Source organism: Strix uralensis, chromosome 11, assembly GCF_047716275.1.
Source record: "Strix uralensis isolate ZFMK-TIS-50842 chromosome 11, bStrUra1, whole genome shotgun sequence".
NCBI classification, from domain to species: Eukaryota; Metazoa; Chordata; class Aves; order Strigiformes; family Strigidae; genus Strix; species Strix uralensis.
The window spans coordinates 17,023,810-17,047,633 of record NC_133982.1 but is presented as its reverse complement, the minus strand read 5'-3'; the positions used below and the strand labels follow the sequence as shown (position 1 = coordinate 17,047,633).

At 45.7% G+C, this 23,824-nt stretch overlaps 1 protein-coding gene across 2 annotated transcripts; it reads right to left on the bottom strand.

The window, feature by feature from the left end:
• Positions 1-2,079: 2,079 nt before the first annotated feature.
• Positions 2,080-23,433, bottom strand: FAM174B (family with sequence similarity 174 member B). 2 transcript variants are annotated; one of them, XM_074880363.1, is made up of 3 exons: positions 21,150-23,433; positions 12,713-12,844; positions 2,080-5,328 (listed from the first exon to the last, which is right to left on the bottom strand). In XM_074880363.1, exons 1-3 carry the CDS (start codon positions 21,428-21,430, stop codon positions 5,250-5,252), a joined length of 492 nt encoding a protein of 163 aa, XP_074736464.1. In that variant the 5' UTR covers positions 21,431-23,433; the 3' UTR covers positions 2,080-5,249. The 2 variants fall into 2 exon arrangements, with proteins under 2 accessions (XP_074736464.1, XP_074736465.1); XM_074880364.1 differs by having other exon boundaries at positions 2,080-5,973; positions 21,150-23,431.
• Between the last annotated feature and the right edge of the window lie 391 nt (positions 23,434-23,824).

The window sequence follows — 23,824 nt, the reverse complement described above, 5'->3', positions numbered from 1 at the left end:
TCCCCCGTGCTGCCAGTCCCCCAACGTTGAGGGAAGTGAGTGAACACAATGGTTTATGAGAAACCAGGAAGGGGGATGGGAGCAAAAAGCCTCGAACCCAGCTTTATGCCTCATAAGCTATGAAGAACTGCATCTGGATTTTTAAGACCCTCTGCTTCTTAGCTCTAAAAGCAATGGCCACCCATTCCATACTGCTTTCTTGAACTGTAGAGCTGTTTTTCAGCTCATTTAACACGCCATGAGCAAACAGTCACTGGAGAAAAGACCCAACTGGGAGGAGATGTCTGTTAGAAACTAGAGCTGGAAGAGCTTCTGGTGTCTTAGAAATTGGTAATTGCCATCTGATAGGGAGATTGACCATCTTCAATGGTGTTTTCGTGCAGCCTAGTTACAGAATACTTGGTCTTAAGCAATTAGAACTATTTCTGTTCCATTCTCTCAATAGAGCTTGTTGTCAGGCATAATTCAAATCATCTCAGTGTTAAACTAACTTCTCTCTGATCGCACTTGCCAAACATCGCTGACAATTTTGCAGTTATCGGTATCAAGGCATCCAAAGATCACTGACACTAAGAGACACAAGAAAGGTACCCCCTCCCTTTTCCAGGGTTATAAATATGTATTAGACAGCTCTGTTCAGTTAACCTCACACTTACGCATAGACTTGCTAATAAGAGCAGCAGCTTGTATGAAGGTGACAACAGCCACTTACAGGAGAGAGGGGAAGTCATGTTATACTGTGGCCCATGCAGAACTCTTCCAGATATTGGAGAAATAATGCTTTAGCAGGATCCATTTTTAAAAAAACATATATCTGAAGATGTGTCTGAGAAAATCATTGTTGTGCAAGAACTTAGTTGTAGCATCAGGCTTCCCCCATGTCAAAATTCAGAAAGGCCTAAACTGAGCCTTGTCCTTTCTGAGCAGAGCCCCAGCTGCAATCACCTTCAAGTTCTACCTTTTCAGCTCTTATTTAGCTAATAATTTACATCAGATTTTTGGTCATTTGCTCATCTTCCACTTGAAACCCCATCAGAAAGGTAAGGACACCCAGACATTGTAGCTGCTGCTTTTCCATCACATGGCATCTTCACTTCTGCAGCCTATGCTAAGAGGAGCCTGTCCTGTTTAGCCACAGCTCAGCGTTAGGCTGGGGTTCACCTTGATGGGTCTTGAACTTCCTACGCAAACCAGCTTTGCTGCACAACAGCTGGCTCGTGGCTGAGGCCTAATAGCATTTTGTTAAGCATTTTGAATTAGATTAAGCTTTACCTTACTGTCAGAACACAATTTAAAAGCATCAGCTGGACAGCAGCTGCCTTTTGTCTGCAGCACTGAATTACTCTTAGACTATTACTGAAGAGATGAAGATCAAGGCATGAGCAACCACATGGTATGTGGGAGAGGAGAGAGGCAGAGCTGATTCATGCACAGGGTACTGGATCAATCTGTCCTGTGGCTGCTCCAGGGTCAGCACTCCTTGTAAAAACAGTGCAAGAGGAAAACAGCCTTGAGAATACTGCTAAAACATGTGCAGCAACAAACAAACAAGCCTCAGATTGCCCTGATCCTTATCTTCAGCACTTCAGCATCAAACCATGCCCTGAAAGACACAAAGCAAAATCGCTTCAGAGACAGGGAACTTGGTCAAGCAAGACAGAAGTGAAAGGAAGTCTTCTTAACAGCTGTGGTGTGGCCCGGCCACCCCAGGGAGGGGACATGGCTCGGCCCACTCAGCTGGGCTTGGAGTCTGTGACAACAGGTCTACAGTCTGTGGGCTCCAAGGAACAGTCAAAGGTACTGAGGTATCTTCCCTTTTGCAGAGGTTTTTGCCTTTTGAATCCAGATAAAAGCCTAGCTTCTTGACGGCTGATGGAGACTTTGTGTGATTAAACATATTCCTATACCATGCTGGTAAAACCATTTCCCCCCCTTGTCACGCTCTGTTCAGGGTCACAGGACAAAGGGACTTGCAGCCCTCTAAGGGGGGATCATGCAAGGCGCTCTCAAATTCACCAAACTTCAACAAGCAACAGCCCCTTTCCCCTTCCCTCCTTAAACATAACACACAACACAAAGGAGATTTCAAGAACATGTTTAATGATGGCAGTTTCTACTGAAACATGAGAAGTCCATTCAAACTTGTCTTACCAATTTTTTCTTAAAAAGAAGCTTTGGTCACAATGACAAATTCTCTTAAACATTTGTTTTAAAAAAGTTCAAGCAATTGCACAAAACAAAATGCATGGTCCTGATAACTCCTCACACAAAAACTGCAGCAGCAGCAACTCATCTAACAAAAGAAAAAACTCTTAACGAAAACCATAGCCTGCCACCCTGCAGAGATTATACCACGTACAGTGGATCAGAGGGAACAGCTCCGAACAAAACTTTCGAATGCTTTAGTGCTTGTGTGTTCAAGCTTCATTAGTGCTTGCAGACTTCTCCAAGCCAGTCTGGGCTTAAGATAAGCATTAGGATAGCACAAGTTAGTGTACTAAACAAGCGTTGGCAATCATCTCCACATCTTCCAGGAGGAAAAAGCAAAAAAAAAAAGCAAAAAAACCCGAATACAAAGCTATCTGTGTACTTCTGACTTAATTCTGCAGGCAAGCATGGCACACCAACTTCAGGCTTCTCAAATGTAATCTCCGGTGACAGGGCTGTGGTTGGAGTTAAAGAAGCTGCAATACTGTGCAGGGCTTTTCCTCCACAGCACAGCAAGCACAAATAGGAAAGCGTCTAATTTGCTTGCTCTGTTTGACTCTGCTACTAGTTGGTAGATTTTGTAAGTAGTGAGCAAGCTACAGGCAGACATCTGTAATAACGTTTCTCTTTTCCATTTTCTGTAACAAAAAAAACCACCTCTAAAACCGCTCTTGAACAAAGCAAGTTTTGACTATGCAACACAAAATAGCAGCAGATACTAAGACACATTACAGTCACAATCAGATTAAATCTGTAGTGTTAAGATACACGGAACATTAAGGTAAAACACTCATGTAGTGGTTAATGGCTATTTCTTCTCTGATGAACTCCTAGAACTACCTGAACCAAACAGTTCAAATTATTAAAACTAATTCCTACCATTAAAAAAATATTCATATATATATACTATTAGATGAGTCACATCAAGTGCTCTTAAAATCTTAACTAAATATAGCTATAGAATATTTAACCAGACACTTTAAATCACATACAGCAACTTCTGTAGAGGTAAACATTGCCTCACATTTGCAACAGCAATTGAGTATCAAACAAAGCGTTCAGATTATTTTCATGACCTTGAGCAACTGGTGAGGTTGGCCTTCTATTTCCACCAAGCGGCTGCTGCTTCCCTATCAGCACTTTGAGCTTACGGCACACGGTTTGGGACCTCCTCAAGGAGCAGTTGAGCACCTCCATCTTCAACATCTCAAACAGCTGGTCCCTGTCCACCATTGAGATTTGGCCACGTTACGGAAACGGTGGGATTTTTTAGCCACAAGCAAGGGGAGAGAATGGCCTTTGCCAGCCTAAATCAGCAAGTGACCTGAAGTTGTTGGAAAAACTCCTGATTTCAAGAACTGACTCACCCTTAAAAAGAAGTGTCCTTTATGCACCTTTTCCTCTCATCTCTCTCCTACATAACTTGGTCTCGCCTTTCTTTTGTTCAAAGAGAAGGTTTGCATTCCCTCTCCACCACTCATCCAGAGCACATGATGCTCAGCTTAATGAGTTTGGCAGAGGAGTGGACATGAACATGTTGCCATGGTGTCTGCTCAGACAGGGCAGCCACTTCACTCCATCGCCTCCTTCCACAAATGCAGACAGAAGCTTTTAACCTCTCTCTCCTCTCTCAGCATCGTCACTTCTCTGACTTCAAAAGGACTCAGTCTGCCTAAGAAGTTCAATTCCTGGTCTTCAAAGTACTTTAGTCCTAAAAAGACAAAGTATTTCCTTCAGAATCATTCAGACTAAGTCTGAAACCTGTTTTACCTAGGCAGGGGAAGAACCCCAGATCTTATCTCAACCTGCAGCCTCATTCAACCTACTGGTGCCCACGATTCCTACCAGCCAGAACACAACCTGCTTGGCCCCATCCTCACCTCGCAGCTGACATGTTAAATATTGCTTAGTAACAGTAATACGGAATGACTCAAACTCATTCCATGAATGAAAGTAACATAGCATTTTTATATTGCCTTGATGACTAATATTAAGCCAACAGTCTGCTGTGGGACTTTTCCATCCATGCTAAGCGGGCTGTTTGCAAAGCCTTTGCTGAGTCACAGCAAGGGAAAGCAAGCTGTGTTATGGGAGCTTCTTTGATGGAAGTACAAGGCTGCTGGGAAGGAAAAAAAAAGAAATTCCCCTTCACCTCCTTTTCCTGACTGCAGGGCCCAAGGGAACTACGCAGAACTGGCGTAGGTCACGGTATCATGACAAAGCAGTTCAGTGCTCTCAGCCAGCCCCAAACCCCAACAGGCCTTCAAAAAAAAAAAAAAACTCCAACCCCAAAACTGGCAGCTCGCTGCAACACTGATGGCTTTGCCAGAAACTCTGCAGCTCCTCGAGGGGTTGTAACTGCAGGCGGCTAGTAGAGGGTCAAGCAAACAGTGGGACAATCCTAAAACAACTGGAAAACATACGCTCCCCAAGAAAAGCAAGGTTCTAGCCAGCTTAAAAACCCAAAATAAAAGGTGTTGAGGGGTGAAGTAAACAGTAAAGTCTGAACTGCCTCTGTGGTTACTTTAAAGGAAAACCACAAAGTAAAGAAACTAAACCAGTTAGGCTTGCCCTTTATAACGAGAGGCTGGAAAGAGTACATGCTTGCGGTCTCCTAAACCCAATCTAACCAGATGCAGCAATCTAATTCTCATAGTGTCATCCCACAGCTCTGACCTCTGCAGCACAAAGCACAGCAGGGAGTGATGGTTAAAAATGCATCCTTGAGTTAAATGGGATTTGTCAAGCAGGTGGTAGGGGAAAACTTCCAGTTTGATACAGATTAAGATCACTTACATGAAGCTTCCATGAAAAGTAAGGTGTGTTCTTTCTGCAATCTAATCATTCCACATGAGGACTTATTTTGCTTAGAAAAAAGGTAATACAGATGAATTGTAGACAAGTTACAAGTCAGCACAGGACAGTACAAAACACTGTTTTTACTCCCTGTGAAAGGGCAGAAAATTACAAAAATATATCTTCTTTAATCCAAGACTGTTGTAGTTTAGGGCATGCCCGATTCTTCCTATTTCCCCATGGTCTCATTTATTGAAGTTGGTCTGACCAGAGCTCCTTGGGACAATGAGAATGTCATCATGAAAGCTTAGTGCAATTGTTGTTCTAAAAATAAAAAAAAAAATCAGTAGCAAGTCAAGACATGAATCAACCTCTCACTCCCTCCCCCCAAAAAATCCTACACTAAACATACAGCATGGTATTTCAGCATGGCTTACATTTTTACCACCTAAAGTTGTAAGTCACCTCTGTAAGGCCAAAAAAATACATTTCTTGATTTTTTTTTAAACATGTAATCTGTTTAACAATGACCAAAGTTTAACAGTGACTGAAGCATTGAATTATGATTTTAGAAAATAAGTCCTTGGGGCAGCTTGGTTCAGTCTTCCTTGTCTCTTCCTTCTGCAAAACTTATTTAGACCATAATGAGCTGCAAATCGGTACACGGGGCTGCATCTTGTCATGCTTTAGTGACACCGCAGCCCTCCTGAAGCAAGAGAGAGCTGGGTTTGCAATGAGGAACTCTGGTCATTCCAACACAGCAGTTTGGAAACCAGGGAACCGAATGGTGACGTTTTGGTCAGAAGATCCATAGCCTGCTGTAGAAACAGCACCTCGAGGAGGTTTGGTTGGTTTGGTTGTAATGCTGCAGAGATGAAAGCCTCCCCTTTCACAGTTATGGCTTCAGCAGGTCCCTCAACAGCAGAATGACATTTTGCAGGGCACCAAGTCTCCATGGAGCTGCTTTACCTGGAAAGCAGAAAGAATTAGTACAGCTGTAGATTTGCAACTAAATAGCTCACAGGCAGAGATGAGAACCCATGTGCAAAGTGGAAAAAACAATTCAAAAAGCCACAAAGAAAAAGGCAGCATTATTCACTGTGACTGCCATCAGTTCCCTCCAGCAGCTGATTTCTATGGTGACATTGGGCACTGATGTGATGTTAACACCATGCCAGGAGAAGCTAGACCAAGCAAAGGAAAAAGTAGAGTTATATCAGGCAAACCCCAGATGCTGGAAGGCCCTGTGACCAGCCACCATGCAGGCCAGAGAAGGGAGCGTGCACAGAGGGCTGCACTTGAAACAGCATCTTGGACCTCAGAGCTTTTTTCACACCAGCGCAGTCCTTTACTAACCAACATACATGGACTATCCTCCTTGTTATGGTTTCTCCTCCTGACACCCTACTGCTTTAACTGGTTCAGAGTTTTTTTTAAAAAAAAAAGTTTTAATAGGAACTTGTTACACTCCATGAAGGAGGTGAGAGCCCTCCCGTAGGACTGCACTGTCAGTGTATAATCAACTGAACAAGTCTGCAGAATGTGGACAATGGTTACAGCCGCATGAGGAAAGAACCTGGCCTTCAAAAACCAAACAAAAATTGCTTTTTGACCATTTCTTTCCTTCCCTGCTGTGGACCCATGAGAAATCCTTAACAGCAGCACCAAAGCTTTGACAATTTGTTGTATTTACAGTAAGCAGCTGACTGTGTTAGTGATTTGTACCCGCTTCAGATGAGGATAAATGATACCCCTCCATTTATACACAACTTGTCACTGCTGCCGGCTGGAAAAAAAAAATAAATTAAGCTGCTACAAAACCCAGCACAATTCACCTAGCATCATCCAGAATAGCCTGCAGCTTTCACTGGCAAAAAATCCATTAGAGCTGCTCCCTTGAGAGTCAACACCTTGCTGTAACAAGCAGACAATACCATGCTCCATTCAGAGCTGCACACACAGTCAGGATCTGGGAAGGACGTATTCAAAGAGAAGACACCAACAGTGTAACACTCATTTCACGGAGACTCCCAGAAGACTCGGGCACATCAAAGGCTGAGCCCTGCAACTGTGATGAAGATGTTTTTCAAACAGTTCAATGCTATCGGCACCTGAAATAGGGATGAATCAAGAATCCAGCCTTTACACGTGGTACATCTTTCCTCTAAAACATCCTGCAAGCTCTCTAAAGCCCCTTAGTCCCATGATGGTGGAATAAATGTTCCTGTCCTCTTTCCTCTGTCTGCCATTGCTCTTTACACATAAATCTTTCTGCTTTCAAGAGCACTTAGGAAGATGCACTCCTAAATTGCTTCTGCGTTTTGCTGGTGCTGCTACTGTTACAGGGAAAAATGACAATCCATGTGGAAAACAAACTGAGGAATTTCACTTAGCTGACACAAAGGATGGAGGCTTCAATCCACCCCAAGACAAACTGTCTTTCAGTACTTATTTAGGAGCCTGACATTGGGACTGGGACAATTCCAGCTCTAGCATTTAAACTCCAAGTTCTTCCCCAGCTCCAGGCTCTCACATGGCACATATCACCCCAGACTCAAAATGCTCTGTGGGGACGGCTGTGAAATTCACCCAGCTGGGCTCAGCAAGCGTAGCAAGAGCTGAACACACTGCCTCCAACAGCTGCAAGTCAGCAGGGAGAGGAGACACTGCTGATATCCCAGATTACTGAAGTGCTTTCAAAGCCTTTCATGTGCAAGGCGCCACAGAATTTGTTCAGTACTTGTTTTCAGTTTTCTATTGAGGCTGACAAGAAATCCCCCAATGAGCTATGCTAGAGTTAATAAGCTTAATAAGCTAACAATTTTATTTACCTTTTCAGAAACTTGTTCTTTTTGCAGCTGTTTTACCCTCTTTTATTACACAAAACAAGCAGAGCGCTCTGTGATGGGGGATGGACACTAACACCAGTTTGTCAGGGACATTTGCCTGTAACCTACATTACTTTGCTCCTCTCTTCTCAAGTATCACACAGTGCCAACTGCCTGACCAATCAATGGCTTAGCTCCATCAAATAGAAGATCATGAGACCTGCACAGCTCGCCCTTGTCTTCTTGAAAGAAAATGCTAAAGGAGCAAAGAGGAGAGGGAAATCTTAAAATCAAGATCTATTGTTGTGATGAGAAGGAGCACACTTGGAGGATGGGATTTAGCTTTTCACTAACTCATTTTCCAAGATGTGCAGCAAGTGTAATCCCCTCATAAAAAATGAAAAAATATCTGACATCTGGAAAATAATGACCAATACAGTTCATATGGTCCAAAAATCAATTAGACAGAGATACCATTCGGCCTTCAGCAGCACAGATAGAACTGGTGATCAAGAAACAAACACTCCTTCCATGTTTGGTTTGCTTTCTTTGTGTAGCTCTATAATAATTTCAGAACAATTCCTGAGCTTCTTATCCAAATGCCTCTTTCAATGCCAAATACATACAGAAAACCATCCTCCATATTAAAAAAAAATGGTTTCCATGAAGCTTTTCAGGGAGGTGTTAACGTCTAAGTGATTTGACATCTTTGCTCTGTGACAATCTTTGATTTACACTTTCAGACTCCTGCCACACAGAAATTGTGCTTGCAGGATTAGAGAGGCCATTGACAGAACTGCTTCCTGGCTACTGAAATGAGATCGCAAAGCAGGTATCTAATCCGGCACATGCACGCTTCTGCATTTATCAGAGGCAGGCAGTGGGTGGCTTTTGCATCCACAGAAAGGACTGTGTTTGGTTAAGATTTTGAAGTGGTCTCATTAGTCTGCTTTACAGGAGGAAGGTGGTTACTTCTCATTGCTCCACAGCCCAAGGGAAGTGCGGGGTGGGATCTACCGGGAGCCCAAAACCTTAAAGCTTCCTGAAAAAAAAAAAATTTAAAAAGTAACAACCTTCATCCAGCAGCCCAATTTACACTGTGCTGTTCTTTGATGCCTCACGTAAGACTGGAAACAAATACGCACAAGGACAAAGCATTAAAGAAAAGAAAATTAATGGCACGAGAACAATTGGAGAGGTATATGTTGCTTCTCCCCTGTTGCTGCTAGACACCAACTGCCTTTTAATTAGAGTGCTGTTTGCATTACGTGGGGTAGACAGCACAGAATCTCAATTACTCCCCCAAACACAGATGCAAGCGCCAGTACAGGTACTTCGGTGATGGGAGGGAACCTCAAACAAACCACCCAGAGCCTACCCACATCATCCTCAGCAAAGACTTATGCTACAAACGCAAAACATGATTCTATTTATGACCTGCATATCAGTCAGAGTAAGTTAATATTGGGGCAATGTACCTACTATTATGCACAGGAGGTACCTAATGTCATGGCACCACAGGCCAGCTCTTCACATTTTTCCCTACTGCCATGCTGGTGGTAACCCCAGAGATCTGAAAGCATAGGATTGTCTTACAGTACATATAAGTAACATCTGAATTGAATAACGCTTATAGTCCTTCACAGCCAACACATCCCTGCTGAGTTGCTCTTTGGAAAACTGGTTACCTTTTCACTCCAATCCCATGTTTTCTCAGAAGCCTGTATTTTAAAAACACTTTTGGTGCCTTTCTAGTGGAAAGCACTGAGCCAACACCATTGCAAATCATTACTTTATGGAAAATGGACCGTTTTGTCCATAGTTTCACAGTTGTTATATCAAAAATGAACACGACAAAAGATTCTACTTAATTTTCTGTGATATTCAGGAGCCAGGGAGACTTTGAAAATTCTAGGTTTAAACAGCTATGGAAAGTTGGTTTCTGATGTAGATATGGCAGCACATATGTTACAACACTGAAAAATGAGCAGTCCAACCCTAGGCATATCTTTCAGTACCAGCATGTTGCAAAGAAATAAAGAATTAAAGAAATCAGAATAATGACTCTTGCCAGACGTGGCGCTGCACCAGTGGATCGTGCTGCAGCACAGGGCTGCATGAGGTTTAGCCTCTCTGAAAGCAGTCCCAGTAATGGTACTGTCAAAGCAGCACTTGGCCAAAATCCCCTCACCCAGAGAGGCCAGAAGTCTGTCGTGCCATAAGCCAAGTAAGCCCTGCTGCTAGGAGGCTGCCTGAACAAACCCGAGCAGCCGCCACAATTGATACTGACTGTTGGCAAGGATGCACCTTCATTTGAATTTAAAAATAAATAGATAAAAGAGAGAGTGCGGAATATTTTAGCCTGTGGGTACCTGCCAGGAGACACCTGTCACTCCTCTGTCCCCATCACAACTGCGTCCAGGCTGCTGGACCTCATGACATGTTGCTTTAGTTGGCTAACAAGCTGAAGCAGCAGTATCACCCCATTCCTTATGCATCAGCCCTCGTGACACCTCTGCAAGTTCACCTGATGCATCTGCACATTTTAATTATTTTTTCTGAGATAATGGAGAGGGGAAGTAGTTTTCCTGGCTTAGCAATTAACGAAGGCCCTTTTAAAGCTGTAGGCACTTGCTGAATATCCAAAACAAACCTATCTCTCCAGTTGTGTAGCTACCTGCATGTATTTGTAACTCCCATTAACCACAGAGAGCGATGAAGTTGCCTCTCCTTCCTTCCCCTGTCTTCCTGGAATCTGCACCCAGCTGCAAAAAACAAAGGAAGCCTTTGATGAGGTAACTATTTCCTGAATGCCAATTTGGGCAGGGGCTAGGGAAGGAACCCCAACAGAAGACCTGTTAGAAGTTAGTTCACTGACTTACTGTGGGCATGTCTGAGGTGCCCCTTCAGCAGCTCTAGCCCTCTCTTCCCATCTGAACAGAAGCACCTATGAAGAACCTCCTGACTGGTTTAATGGGGATGTCAGTGGTCAAACTCAGCAATTCAGATTTGCAAAGAAGTGTCTTCACTGGTGACAGGAGATAAGAACTGTTCGGGGATGCAGTCTCCAAGCTGCACAAAGGAACCAGAAAGCTTGATACCTTTTACAGCACATGGATCCTCAAAGAAACTTTCCCCACATCAGTACTGCTACCGGGTTTTCTGCAAGATGATCTCCCCCTCTTAACTGAGGCAGCTCTGTCTGAGCTAAACAAACGTATGTCTGAAACAGCAAGGGCTTCAGAAAATGTGGAATTTAATAGCCGTTGCACTGTGGCAGAAAGGAGGAATTCCCACAGCTGAAGAGAGGACTGGTTGGCCAAGACCCAAAAAGCCCTACAGTCTCCGAACAGAGCATCACACAAGGCAAAGAGCCATTTGTACTGCTAAGGAACCCACAGAGCGCGAGTAACTTTTGTGAAAGCATCAGCACAGTGTGTGCTCCGGGGAAGCAATGTCAGATAACACGACTACAGCTCTCATGAGTCAGACGGTTTCCAGCAAGCTCTCTTCTTTGTTCATCCGGTATTTTACTATTAGACATCCTATCCTGAAGCACTGCCATGATTGAGAATCTTCTGTTCTCACTCTTTGGAAAACCCCTCTGATCCTGCTACCAAGAGTTTACATAAGAGGAAGAGGGGCAAGAGACACGGGCTGTTAATGTAGGCCAAGGCGACACAGATCTCTGCACTCTGGGACTTAACAAAGCTCAGTCCCAAAGTAAAAACTGCACAAGCTGAAATTATTAGAGCAAACACAGGACAGCCACAGAGAATGGCAACAGTCAGGCAAGTCTTCTAATTCAAGAACTAATTATTTACACATAAAGGCATGACTCACACCCTTCATTGTCTCATGGCTTCCAATTATTGCCTGAGTTTTATAGAGAACTAAAGCAGTTATTTTGAAAACAACCAGCAGAGCATGCAGTGGTATGTCTTTTAGATGCTGGTACACATGTGCCTAGAGTAAATGTGTTGTTCCCCCTTTCCAAAGTTAGGAGATGGGCAACATGAGTAAAGTCTGTAAAATCTCCAGTTAGGAGTTGTCAAGATCTGTGTTTTTGTAATTAGGAAAGCTTATTTCAGCCAAAGTGAGACAGATTTTAGAGTAGGCCTTATTTGGTTGAGAAGGCAGCACAAACGCTGTGAATGGCTTGATGCAAATAAAAATAAGAGGTGCAGATATCCTGATGCCATAAATCAATGCGCAGCATCTTTATGTGCTGAGTGGTTGCTATAAATCTCAGGCCCAGAATAGGCACCAGAAGTTTTGGGTTGTCACACCACTTCTATCTCAAACAGACACACACATTTAAGGAAAGTTCGTTGCTAAGGGATAACTGCTACCAACATCAGCAAGGGACCACAGTCCTCTCTCTGCCACAGAGCAATAGGAGAGCACTCTGGTACAAACCCAGAGGTTGGTGGAGATTCGCCATAATTTTCCCCCCAGGCTCATGGCACCGGCAGGGCCTGGGAAAGCAGCTCTTGACCCACAGCTCTCCATCCAGTGCGTGCACAGACACCAAGAGCACACAGGAACAACTGCCAACAGCTGCCGGAGAGGGGAAGTTCAGTCTGTTAAACCTTACTAGCTGTTTGGGGCACGTGTACCCCGTTGCACTGCTCTGCAGATGGAAAGAGACAGCCTAGGGGTAGCGACACGGTTATTACAAGAGCAGGAGAGTACAGAGCAATGTGTGCTGAGAACAGGCAGAGGGGCTGCAAAGGAAAGTGATAATGCCTGGGCAAAGTGAAAGGGAGTCTGTGACTGCCTCACCTCTGCCAAGCTGGCCCAGCAGAGGAAAAAAGAGCTGTCTTCACTAACAAGGGCTCACAGTGAGCAAGCCTAACCGGACGGGCTCGAAGCAGTACCTGTATTTCACATCAAACACTGTTGAGTCTTCATCCTCATCATCTTCTTCATTCAGAGGAGCCATTTCTACCCGCTCGGCTGGAGTGGTGATAATGTCGTACTTCCTGGTCTTCTTAATCCTCTTGCCAGACCTGAAACACAGAGATGGGAAGGGAAGGATCATCTTTATACAGTATTCCTTGGAGAGGCTGAAGCTGTTCCCACCAACACTGGATCACTGCCCTGTTTGATTCAACCCTCTCCAGACACGAAGGCTGCGGAGCCAGCCTCCATCCCCTCCTGCTGCCTTTCCAAGGCCACCGTCGGTGCCATCAGCACAGAGCACAGTTTCTCGTCAACTGCAATCCAGATCAGCGTCACTCTTGAGCCGCTGACAAACCAGAGATCCTCTGGCATCCAGGGCAGGCGTATGAGCGCAGCAGCCCACTGCGTCCTCCTGCTGCCACTCTCAATAATGGAGACGTGGGCTTGATCAGCTGAAGCAGCCAATGCTTTAGTGAACATGTTTAGATGAGAAAGCCCAGGTTAAGCCCAGCTGAGACAAGGGAACATTCTAGGCAGGATTAGGAGCAAAGGGGTGGTGATGTTTGCATACAAACAGCCTGCTCTCTTTCCTTGATATCAGGCCAAGCTCAGGACTCCCAGACCAACAACCTTGAGCCTTGCCTAAAAAGTTTCATTCTCTATGCTGTGTAGGTGCTATGAAAAATAATCAACTACTGTCAGAAGCTATCTGTACCTACCACCTCTCCTCCTATAGATGCCAGCCTTACTATCCTTTGAAATGGAGATGCTCAAGCACCTGCATGTCCCACAGTTGAGACCAATTTTCTAACACTTACTTTCAATTAACAAACACTTGGTGTGTGGCTTTTCAACTAATTCTTTGCCTCTAGCTTGAATTGTGTGCCTTCTTTTCATTTCACCTACTTTCATGCATATTAGGAGGGTCACACTGCTCATGCATGAATCCAGTTTTGTGATTATACATTAAAGAAGGTGCTGATGTGTACAGCTTGCCTTCGGGAAGAAAAGTGGATGTTTCTGGTTAACCAACTGCAGAATTTCTCCCTTCACCTTTTATAAAACAAAACTGGCAACTGCCAAGCATGAGAAGGGAGCTGGTGCAGGCACAAGCAAGCAGCCCCTAATTTTTGGTAATCACAGCTACCGCTCCGAGCGGACAGCACGTCATGAGTACACCTTCACCATCAAGAAGTTTTGCCCTGGCATGTCATGCAAGGTGTGGCAGATTCAACGCTGCCCTTTTTGCATCAAGAACGGATGCCTTTTAAAGAGTTACACAGCGGCAAGAACCAAGGGGTGAGCATTACAGAGAGACTGGGACTAAAGCCCTGTGCTTGCATCTCCACCGCAACGGTCCCTTCCAGGCTTAACGTAAAGGAAATTTAAATCAGCGAACAGGTCTGACGTGGAAGTCTCAGTGCCTCTGCCTAGCATGGCTTTTGGGCAGCAGTCCAAGGCTAAACAAACAGGTCCCAGCCCTTGGGATGAAGCAGTCTGCATTTCCTCCCTGTTCTGAAGGCTAAGGTTGCATCAAAAGTGAGAAGAAAGTCATCTCCTGTCACCTAATCTTTATAGCAATCTGTGCCGCTGTGTCACGTAGAGCACAGGGTGGATTCTTCTATTACTGCTGTTGTTGAAACAAGCAATTTTATATCCAATACAGTAGGACTCTTAACCCAAACACTTGAAAATCCTTTTGAAAACACTTCTCTATATTATTCTGCTTCTCAGCCAAGACCTAGCAGCAAAGTGATGCAGGGAGGTCTCATCTTACAAGTAATATACTGCTTTTACAAGAAACATTTACTCATGCTGTGAAGCCTAAACATAGACCTAAACTAACCTGTGTCTACCTGTCAGAACAGCCATGCACAGCCTTAGCTCTATGCCTTACACATGCAGTCCCCAGGGGGTTTCCACAGGTTCACCCATATCAGGCCCACTTTCCTGAGAGACATCCTCCCTTATTCCCTCCATTAGAAAACATAACTTGCACTATGGAGTTCATCTTACAACAGTTAATATTGGAGTGTTTGAAGCAATTACTGCAGAATAGGTATTTTTAGAAACAGAAGACTAGAACCCTTTAGCCTCCAGCCATTAATTAGTCTATCTGGGCTACTCTTTAAAGAGGACCTGGAGCAGAACTCGCTGCACAGTGATCTATTAATCCTCCACAACCCTCACTTAACCACAGCACTCATTTAAAAAAGGAAGGAAGATAGTTTTGCTGCTGGTTTGTGGCTAAGCTGTTACAATCAGTTGTCTGCCATTGGCAGGGTAAGAGGGTCTTTCCTTGCCTCTTCTTCCTCAATTAATTCTACACCAGATTATTTAGCTAATTTGTCATTAATCTGTACTTTTCAGTGCTCCATTTTCTCACACTTGCTCATTTGAACGACTCCCCTAGGCTTCATAAATACTAGAAAAATTACCCGAGCTAACTTTAAAGGAAAGCCTTGGGAGTGTTGCTACATGCACACAAAATAATCCTGCCCATCAGGAAACCGTTCCACATTAAAACCCCTGAACCTCAGTAGATCCCTGGTCATCAGTGACGACCACGCAAAAGGAAAAGCACTTTATCCAGCGGTTGGGACCAGGCAGCACTTTTGTTTACAGACAGACAGCAGAGTCAGTGGAGTAGCACAGGGCAGGAACTACAGAATACAAATGTTTCATGAACTTTGGAGACCTCCCGGATAGGATTAGGACACGTTAGCCCTCATGGGCAAAGAGTGGATCTCCTTTCCAGCCACGTTCATTTTGTGTGGGTTTTTTTTAAAGCAAACAAGAAGTGTGCTGGAAGCTGTGGTCAGAGTATGTCCCTGCATAACAAACTGAAATGCTCCCCAAGTGGTTTAGCCAGGGTAGAAGCGGTACGGGGTGTTTCAGCACAGAAAACTGTCTTAGTCTTAAAAAAACAGGTTGCTTTTGCCGTCTGACTTCAGTCACCCCCCTGTAATTAGAAGGGGATGCTACAAGTCTTGCACTGAATCATCATGAGGAGGGAAAAAAAAAAGTTAACTGCAGCCAGGGATATTAACCTTTCACTTTAGACCCAGTGCTGCTCCCACTAAAAGTAACTCGCTGATGTTAACGGACGTAGTGAGCACAGCGCTTAATTGAGAGTAGATGAAGTGGTGTTCGCTCACCGGCACTGCCCTTGGACTCGAATGCCTGCGGCACCGCACACCACGGCAGGGTCTGGTCCACCAGAAATCAGATGTACGCCCTCCATCGCGCCGTGTCCTCCATCGCTGACTTTGTGCCTCTGTATTTTGACCGCAGGCTATTTTGGTCAAGCACCAGTCATATGCAGCACTTCATCCTCCTTTCTGAGGCATCATGTGGTGGAGTAAATGCTCAAGTCAACTCACTAGTTCATTATATCATTTACGCCTCTAATCTATTTTAGTCAAGAATGCTGATATTCAAAGACAATCCTTTTCTTGACCCAGAGAGGTCTCTGCATTTCTTATCTAGCATTAACACTTCCTGCCAAGAGATGCAGAGGGAGACCACCATCCCCTGGAAAAAAAAAAAGAAAAACCAAAGAAGCCCCCCACCCCTTCTTAGCAGAGTGCTTACTGGAAGTCTGATTAAGCCAGCTACAATCCGCCTCCTAGAAGTGCAGCAATGTGCAGTACTGGGGATGGAACTGGGACCAGTTTATTTGCTGTTAATAGGCTCCTTTAGCAGTTTAAAAAAATTATGGAAATATAAACCTGAGGAAACTTCAGGCTTACTACCAGCTGATGAATTAGATCAGCAATATTTCACTACTTTTGATCTGTCTGGGTATCTCTGCTCTCTGGACAGTGCTGTATACAACAAAGTTAAACCATGAAGCTAAGTTCTCACATGTTTTCTGGATATACATTTTGCTGTAGCAAACTGATGGTGCTGTTTTCTAACAATCAAGTCCTTAAGGTGGAATATAAGTGGCCATAAAGAGCAGAAGCGTCCCCTTGCTTAACTGCGCTAATAGGAGGGATGGATCAGAGGCTGCCACTGGGAATAACTTCAGGAACACCTAAATGGGATATTGTTGTGGTTCAATGAAGCAGATGTCTGCAAGTAATTAAAATACAGCCACTCACATCTGGTGGCCAGTACCAGTGCCAGCATGTACTTCTAAACATTATAGTGCAGTCAGACCAGTATCATCTGAGATGTGCTTGAGAAGCATCCTTGTTTTATAGGGCTGAGCTACAGAAACTTTTACTGTCTACCCAAACTCTTCAAGGCAGTGAATCCTACAACAAGAAGGAACATTCATCCTCTGTTGTGACTGCTCACATCAGAGCTGAAAAGAGCCCAAGACAGTATGAGACAGCGATCCCCTCTCCCTTCCTTCTGCCAATTTGCTGTCACGCTCACATCAAGACATTCCAGTCTGCCCAAAGACATTACTCTGAGACCCAGGACAAGTGTTCCATTTGTCATTCTCTGTGGCCCTAACTAAACTACATGCAGCTTAAATAGAGCTTTCAACGTGGGTCGCAAATATATGTTCTGAGGTTGGTTATTTTGTTGAGGCATTTTTCTTCTCCATTTAAGGTCATTTTAATGGTGAGTTTTTCTCTCCTGTTCCTGGCAGAGGTCTTGCCTTTGCTGGAGTACTGGTTATAATACAATTAAATTTAAATCAGTCAAACTCTCCAGGGTTAAGCCTTGGATGGCCTGGAGCAATCACCCAGCTCACAGAACAAAGGGTCTTGTATCCTGGGATCATATGCTTGAACCTCTCTCCTCAATCTCAGTAATATATACCAGTTTTGCAATTACTGGAAGACTAAGCTTAAAGTGGTATTTGAGGGGAAAAAAAAAAAAATCAAAATTGGACAACAAGCAACATAATCAAGCAACGAGTTGCAAAATAAGCAGGTAGCTTCTCTCTAAAAATCTAGATAAATAGGAGCCTTTTCCAGCCTGGGTTCTGTTCATTCAAGGGCAGGTCAAGACATGTAGCAAACATTTAAAGCACACAGTTTTCTGTAACTAAAGTTTTGGGTTGCATTCAGCTGGCCCATTTGAGCAGAAGTAACTTACCCAGTTTCCCTAGAAGGCATATGGTCTACCAGCACAGCCAGCCACATCTGAAAAATTACGTTTCCTGGGAACTGATCCCAAGAATTGTATTGCAATGAAATGAACTGAGCTGCACCAGGAAAGAGAAGTAAGGTAGAACATGGGGGTAAAAAGGCAGAATCCAAAACACAGATCAAAGAGTGAATTCAGCCGCATTAACTGTTCATGAGCTGTTGCAAGACACCGTGTTTCTTGGTAATGCAAACTACCCAACCATTTGACTGAGAATAACATGAAATTTGGTCTGTTGTGGAAATGGTTTTGGTTTGGGAGCATGCAGTGCCCAGGGGTATAAGAAAGAAAGTAAGTCCAGAACTGAGCTTGCGAGAAAAAAAAAAAAAACTATCGCATATTAGGCCTTGCCACATGCAGACAAGCAGCAGAGTCTTGGCTGGCCTTCACAGTCCTAGCAGTCACAGAGAGAAAGGAAATTTGGATCACTTTGGGTGATACCGCATTCTGAATCACAGGACTACCAGATGAATTCAGAGCATAACATTCCCAAAAGGAACGAAGAGGAATCTCTGAGCGTTGTCTTAAAAACAGAGCTGGAAAAATATATCTATCCCTGCTCAAACAAAAAAAAAAAAAAAGGAAAATAATATGTACATAAAAATATGTAAAAATGAGATGTATAAAAACCTAAAAATGTATACAAAAATAAATCCAATGCCTGTGACAAGAAAATCAGGCCACTCACTAGTTCATTTCATCTCTACAACCCATACCTAAAAGGATAATTTACTTCCAGCAACCCAGAGCAATTTCACAGTGAAGGTTTAATCAAAGATTGGATTTCAGCAAAATCTCTTTAATAGGAATCCATGACACTTCAGAAAAAAAACTGCAATGTTTTTGACTAAGTATGAACAAACCTCTTATTCTGATGGAGAAAAGCTTTACATTTATTGAGGGTAAATCCCTTATCTCTTCTGCAACAGAATCTCCTCCGATCTGTGTTGTCAGCTACAAGTGTGACACTGCACAAACATACCTGTTGGTATTCTCATCTCATTTGCAACTACAATAACTGTTTACAAACAAGTGCTTTGTCAGATAAAGAAACGCAGAAGCTGAAAACTTCATTCTCTGTCTTCCTTGTAGGTTACATTAAATATATACGAGAGATCTCAGAGGGCGGGTTTTCCCACGTACCTTTATGCTGCATTAACTCTGATCAGTTGCATAACAATGACTTTGGCATGGGAGAATTAATCCATCATTCCCAAGGTGACTTTAATGTGGGCTTGGTTTGCTGATTACGGTATAGGGAAAGGTCTCTAAAGGGTATCAGTTTGCTTTCTTTGGCTAGAAATGTTCAGCCTTACACCAGGTCTTCTTGACACAAGGTCTCGCTTATACCCAGAAGAAACTGAGGCAGAGAAAATAAACTCTCCAAGATCAGAGAGAACTAGGAGTAGAAACTTAAGTTTTTCCTTCCGCACTTAGTTATAGACTTCCTAATTCTAGCTCATATACCTACTACAAATTTTGCTGTGTCTGTCCATGACAACTTTATACAGCTGCAAACCGGTTATATGGATTTAAAAAAATCTCTTTGATATTTTACTGGGTTCTCCTGAACCACCTCACTTCAGTAAGCAAATTTATTTGCATTGTCTTTTGCCAGCTGCTGCAATACATACGAAGAATCTAGTTAAATATCACTTTTCTTAGAAAATATCAGTTCTTATCATTTTGGTCTTTAAGATCACACTTTATAATACTACTGTTGTGAACGCTGCCCTTCCTACACAGAATTAATTCAGAAGCAGGAGAAGCAAAGCATTCAGCTGCAGCCATCATGTAAATACGAAGGAGCTGCTTGAAGACAGAACAAGGAAGAATTTGCCAACCCCACTTGTTCAACTACTTCTGTCACCTGAGACACAGCACTCACCTCCTCCCTGCCGCCCAGAGCCAGCTGCTCCACTCTCCCAGCGCTTTCCTCTTTCCTGCTGCCCCAGATGACTGTTAACTACTGAAAGTTTGCAATCTTCCTGGCAAAGCTGGGTACAAACAGGCAACAACTTTTTATTTGTAGACTGCACAAGACAGAGACAGCCTCTAGTACACCATGGGGACTCTCCCTGCTACCCTGAGATAAACAATAAACAAGAGAGATTTAATATTTGCTTTTCTTCTGTTCTGGCAACAAGCTGAGAAGACTGTCCTTCTAATGGGACTAAGTTTAATTTTCTCGTGTCTCTCACAGCGGGAGACATTACATGAATTTCAAGAGCTGCCTGGATAACTCAAGCAGGCGCCAGCACCAACCCGCTCCAGCAGCGTGAAGGGCAGTGAATGAACTGGCCCGCACTGGTTACGCACGATAAATAGGCAAGAAGCAAACACCGAGCAGATGCAAACCTCTGCCCGGCTTCCTGCTGCTCACCAGCACTTCTCTCAGCTCTGCGAGCAACCGGGAGTTTCTTTCCTTCGGTGCTGGGAGCGGGCGCTTGCATCCATCAGCCATCCACCCGACAGAAACACTGGGGAGTCTGGTTACACATCACAGTTCCAGCCACATCAGGGCTGTGGTCTAAACCAACACCTACTTCTGCCCACGCTGGACCTCCTTAAGCCCATCTGCTTAAGCTCCATTGAAAGAAAAAATGACGATTTGTCGTTTTTATCCAGCATGAGTTACTACAGGGGTGGCACCTGTGTCATCCCATGGGCGCACAAGACACGCGTGGCTGAGGCTGGACGGGACCTCTGGAGATCACGCGGGGCCGCCCGGAGCCCGCTGTCCTCTTGGGCTTTGAGGATCTCCACGGACGGAGACCCCGCAGCCCCCCACCGCAGCGACCCACCCCCCGCACAGCCAGAAATCCCACGCGTATCCGTGTGTCCAGATGGAGCGTCACAGGCCGGTCTGCGCCCGCCCCAGCACCCAGCCACGGCCGCGGACCCAGCCTGTGTGCCCACGCCTGCAAAAAGCCGCTGGAAAACCAACTCCTGCCCTATTTTCCTGCAGAAGTGGAGGAAGACGCCGAGGTGTGAGGCCGGCGGCGGCCCGGCGACTCCCCCGGAGTTTCAGGAGGCATTTAGGGATGCTGAGCTTGAAGTCAGCCTTTCAGAGTATCACCAAGAGGCGCGGAGCTCGGTACCGCCGGGGCTTCCCGCCTCCCCGGGGAGCGGCGCCGCTAACGGGGCTCAGCGCTGAGCGTCTGCCTCGGCCGGAGCCCCCCCGGCCGCCCCCTGCCTCCTCGGCCGAGGCCACGGGGAGCCCCCCCAGGCCGCGGGCGGAGGCCTCGGGCCGGCGCCGGCACCTGCCGGGGGAGGGCGCGGCGCGGCCCGGCCGGGCCCTACCTGAAGACGCGGAGCAGGAGGCAGGCGATGAGCGCGGCCGTGAGGGCGCAGGCCCCGATGACGGCGGCCTTCAGCGCGGAGAGGTCGCGGAGCAGCGCGGGCACGGGGCTGAGCTGGGCCCCGCTGTGGTTGCCGGGCGCGGCGGGCGGCGGGGCGGGCAGGCGGCTGCCGTTCACCGCCGCCGGCTCCTGGCTGCCGCGGGCGCCGGGCGCGGCCGGCAGCAGCAGCGGCGGCAGCAGCAGGCAGGCCGAGAGCAGCAGCAGCGGGGCGGCGGAGCGCATCCTGCCCGGCGCCGGCCGCCGTGCCGAGCCCCGGAAGGCAGCGCCGGCCCGGCCCGACCCGCCTCCCCGAGAGGCGCCGCCTCCCGCGGCCGGGGCCCCGCTGCCGGGGGACGGGGCTCGCGGGCGGCGGGGGCGGCCGGGCCCGCGGCCTCCCGCGCCTCCCCGCCGCTCCTCCCGCCGGCCCAGCGGGCCCCTCCGAGCTCCGCCGTGCGCGGTGCCGCCGCCCTCGCCCCGCCCGTAACGAGCGCTTGTAGTGGCAACACGCAGCGTCTGCCCGGGGTTCAAACTGCGGTCGAACAGGGTACGGACCTCCCGGTGCCGCTGGCTCAGCGTGGCGTAGCTGCCAAACTCAGGAATTTCTAGATCAAATTTACTTTATTTTTGCCTTTCCACTGCTCACCTGGGCTTTGCTTCCAGGTCAGTTTATTTACTGATATTTCACATCTTTAAAACCTTAAGATTCGTGGAAATCACAGCCACGGTTCTGCAAACCATCCTGGGCGTGCTGAGCGTCAGTGCCATCAGCTAAGCCAGACAGGGAGAATAGATGAGGGAGCAGGGGAGCCTGTGCTGCGATACTGCTAAGATATAGCTGACTTTTGCTCTCCGTGTTTAGTATTAGCATGAGCTTCACCGCTGCAAAATAACTGTGTCTGGGGAGAGGGGATATGTTGCTACCGAAATGAAGTGAAACAGAGAAAAGGGGAAGGAAGAAAGAGCTGATTTCCTTCCTGTTAAACTCTATACTTCAGGGTCGGCATGGCAGGGTATAATCTATACAAACGTGTGACTAAACTGTGAAAAAGACTACAGAGCTGTATTCCTGCTGGCAGTGTCCCGTAGGAAAGGTGGCGGTGAAATAACGTGTGGTTCAGCGCCTTCCCCAGCCTATTGGGATGCTGTACCAAACGCCACCCACTCGGTAATAAAAGCATCCTGTGTTTTTTTGCAGGAAGTTCTTTGGGATGAAGAAATTTTGACGTGGACGATGTGCAGGAGGCCCCCTAGACTGTCTGAATCGGTCATTGTTCCAGCTTTATTTCATTGCTTACTTTTATGTAGTTTCCCAGTTTCCAACATGGGGCCCCAGTATATTTCTCTTCAGGAAAATAAATAAATAAATAAATAGTATCCAGCTGGGCAGGAGGTCAAATTGGCGATGCAGACTCTTTCCCAAACATTGGTGTGAGCACTGCTCACATGATTTATTATTTGTAAACACTGACCCTGATGCTGGCCCTGCCTGTTCCGAGATGTTTGCCAGCTGCTGCTCGGCCTCTATCAGATTTCCCTTGGCCGTATCCTGCCACTCCTCTTGCAGTGCAGTGCTTCTCCATAGGATGAAGGAAGAGGTGTAAGAGCCTTCAAAAGCAAGAACCACCTCCATCTGGTCGCAGAGCTTAGGGTCCAAATCCACATCAACTGATCGCCTTTACTTGTCTATGTGAAATCAGAGCTCCACAGTGCCGTTGCACTGGGCATGTACCTAGTCAAAGTCACTCTTCACCCTCAAAATCTCATGCTTGCAATCACTTTATAGGAATCCTGGGTGTGAATCCACTCGGGATTCTGACATAAGTCTCAGCCATTAGACAGGAGTGATGGGTAACCACTAGATAATGTCCCACACTGATCCTCACATCCATTCCTTTGGTGTTCCTTGGGCAGGAGAAATGAATGGCAAAGGCTCCTACTAAGCTTGCTCAGAGCTGAGTACTGCCGGCTTTGCCATGGAGTGATGCAGGATGGGTGGGCAGGACAAAATCCTCCTGAAAAGCACGGAAAATGGACATTGCTGGACGTGCAATTTTCCTGTGATCATCTTTAATATTATCTCAGCATTGCTGCTGTGCTGCTGGACTGGCAAAGGGGCACTGTAGGCTTTGTAAGCCAAGTAATTCTGTTTCACATCCAGTTTTTAATAGAGCCTGAATTATTCCTGAAATAAATATTCTGCAAATTTGTAACAGGATTTGCTGCATTGTATGAGCATATCAGTGTAATTTCGTCTGAAAGGCACAGCCTGAAACATCTGTTACTTGACTAGCATAAACCAGACAGTGGTAGATGCTAGATCTGGCACTTTTGTTTGACTTTTATTGCTACTTCAGGGGTTTTTTTATGTTCCTGTGGCAGATATTTCAATCTAGTAAGATTGAGGCTGAAAGCCAGCACAGGGAATTAATATTTATTGTCACTACAGAGTTCCTCTGTTTGACAAGGTGCAATTGTACCGGTACGTATGGTGTCAAACATATTCCAAATAGTTTAGAAATGATAAAGCTCAAGATTCTTCTGGCTTGTTTCCGGTCCCCCTAAGAAGTAGGTTTATGCTCTTGGGATTTTTTGGTGCTCATGTGAGAAGCTGCACAGCAGGCGGAAGAAAAGAAAGGC

Bases quoted from the DNA above. Each gene is read 5' to 3' on its own strand.
- FAM174B (XM_074880363.1), bottom strand. From the start codon at position 21,430: ATGCGCTCCGCCGCCCCGCTGCTGCTGCTCTCGGCCTGCCTGCTGCTG. The intron at 12,845-21,149 runs GTAGGGCCCGGC...TCTGTGTTTCAG, and splicing joins CTCCTGCTCCGCGTCTTCAG to GTCTGGCAAGAGGATTAAGA. The intron at 5,329-12,712 runs GTACTGCTTCGA...TTTTATTTTTAG, and splicing joins GTGTTTGATGTGAAATACAG to AACAACAATTGCACTAAGCT.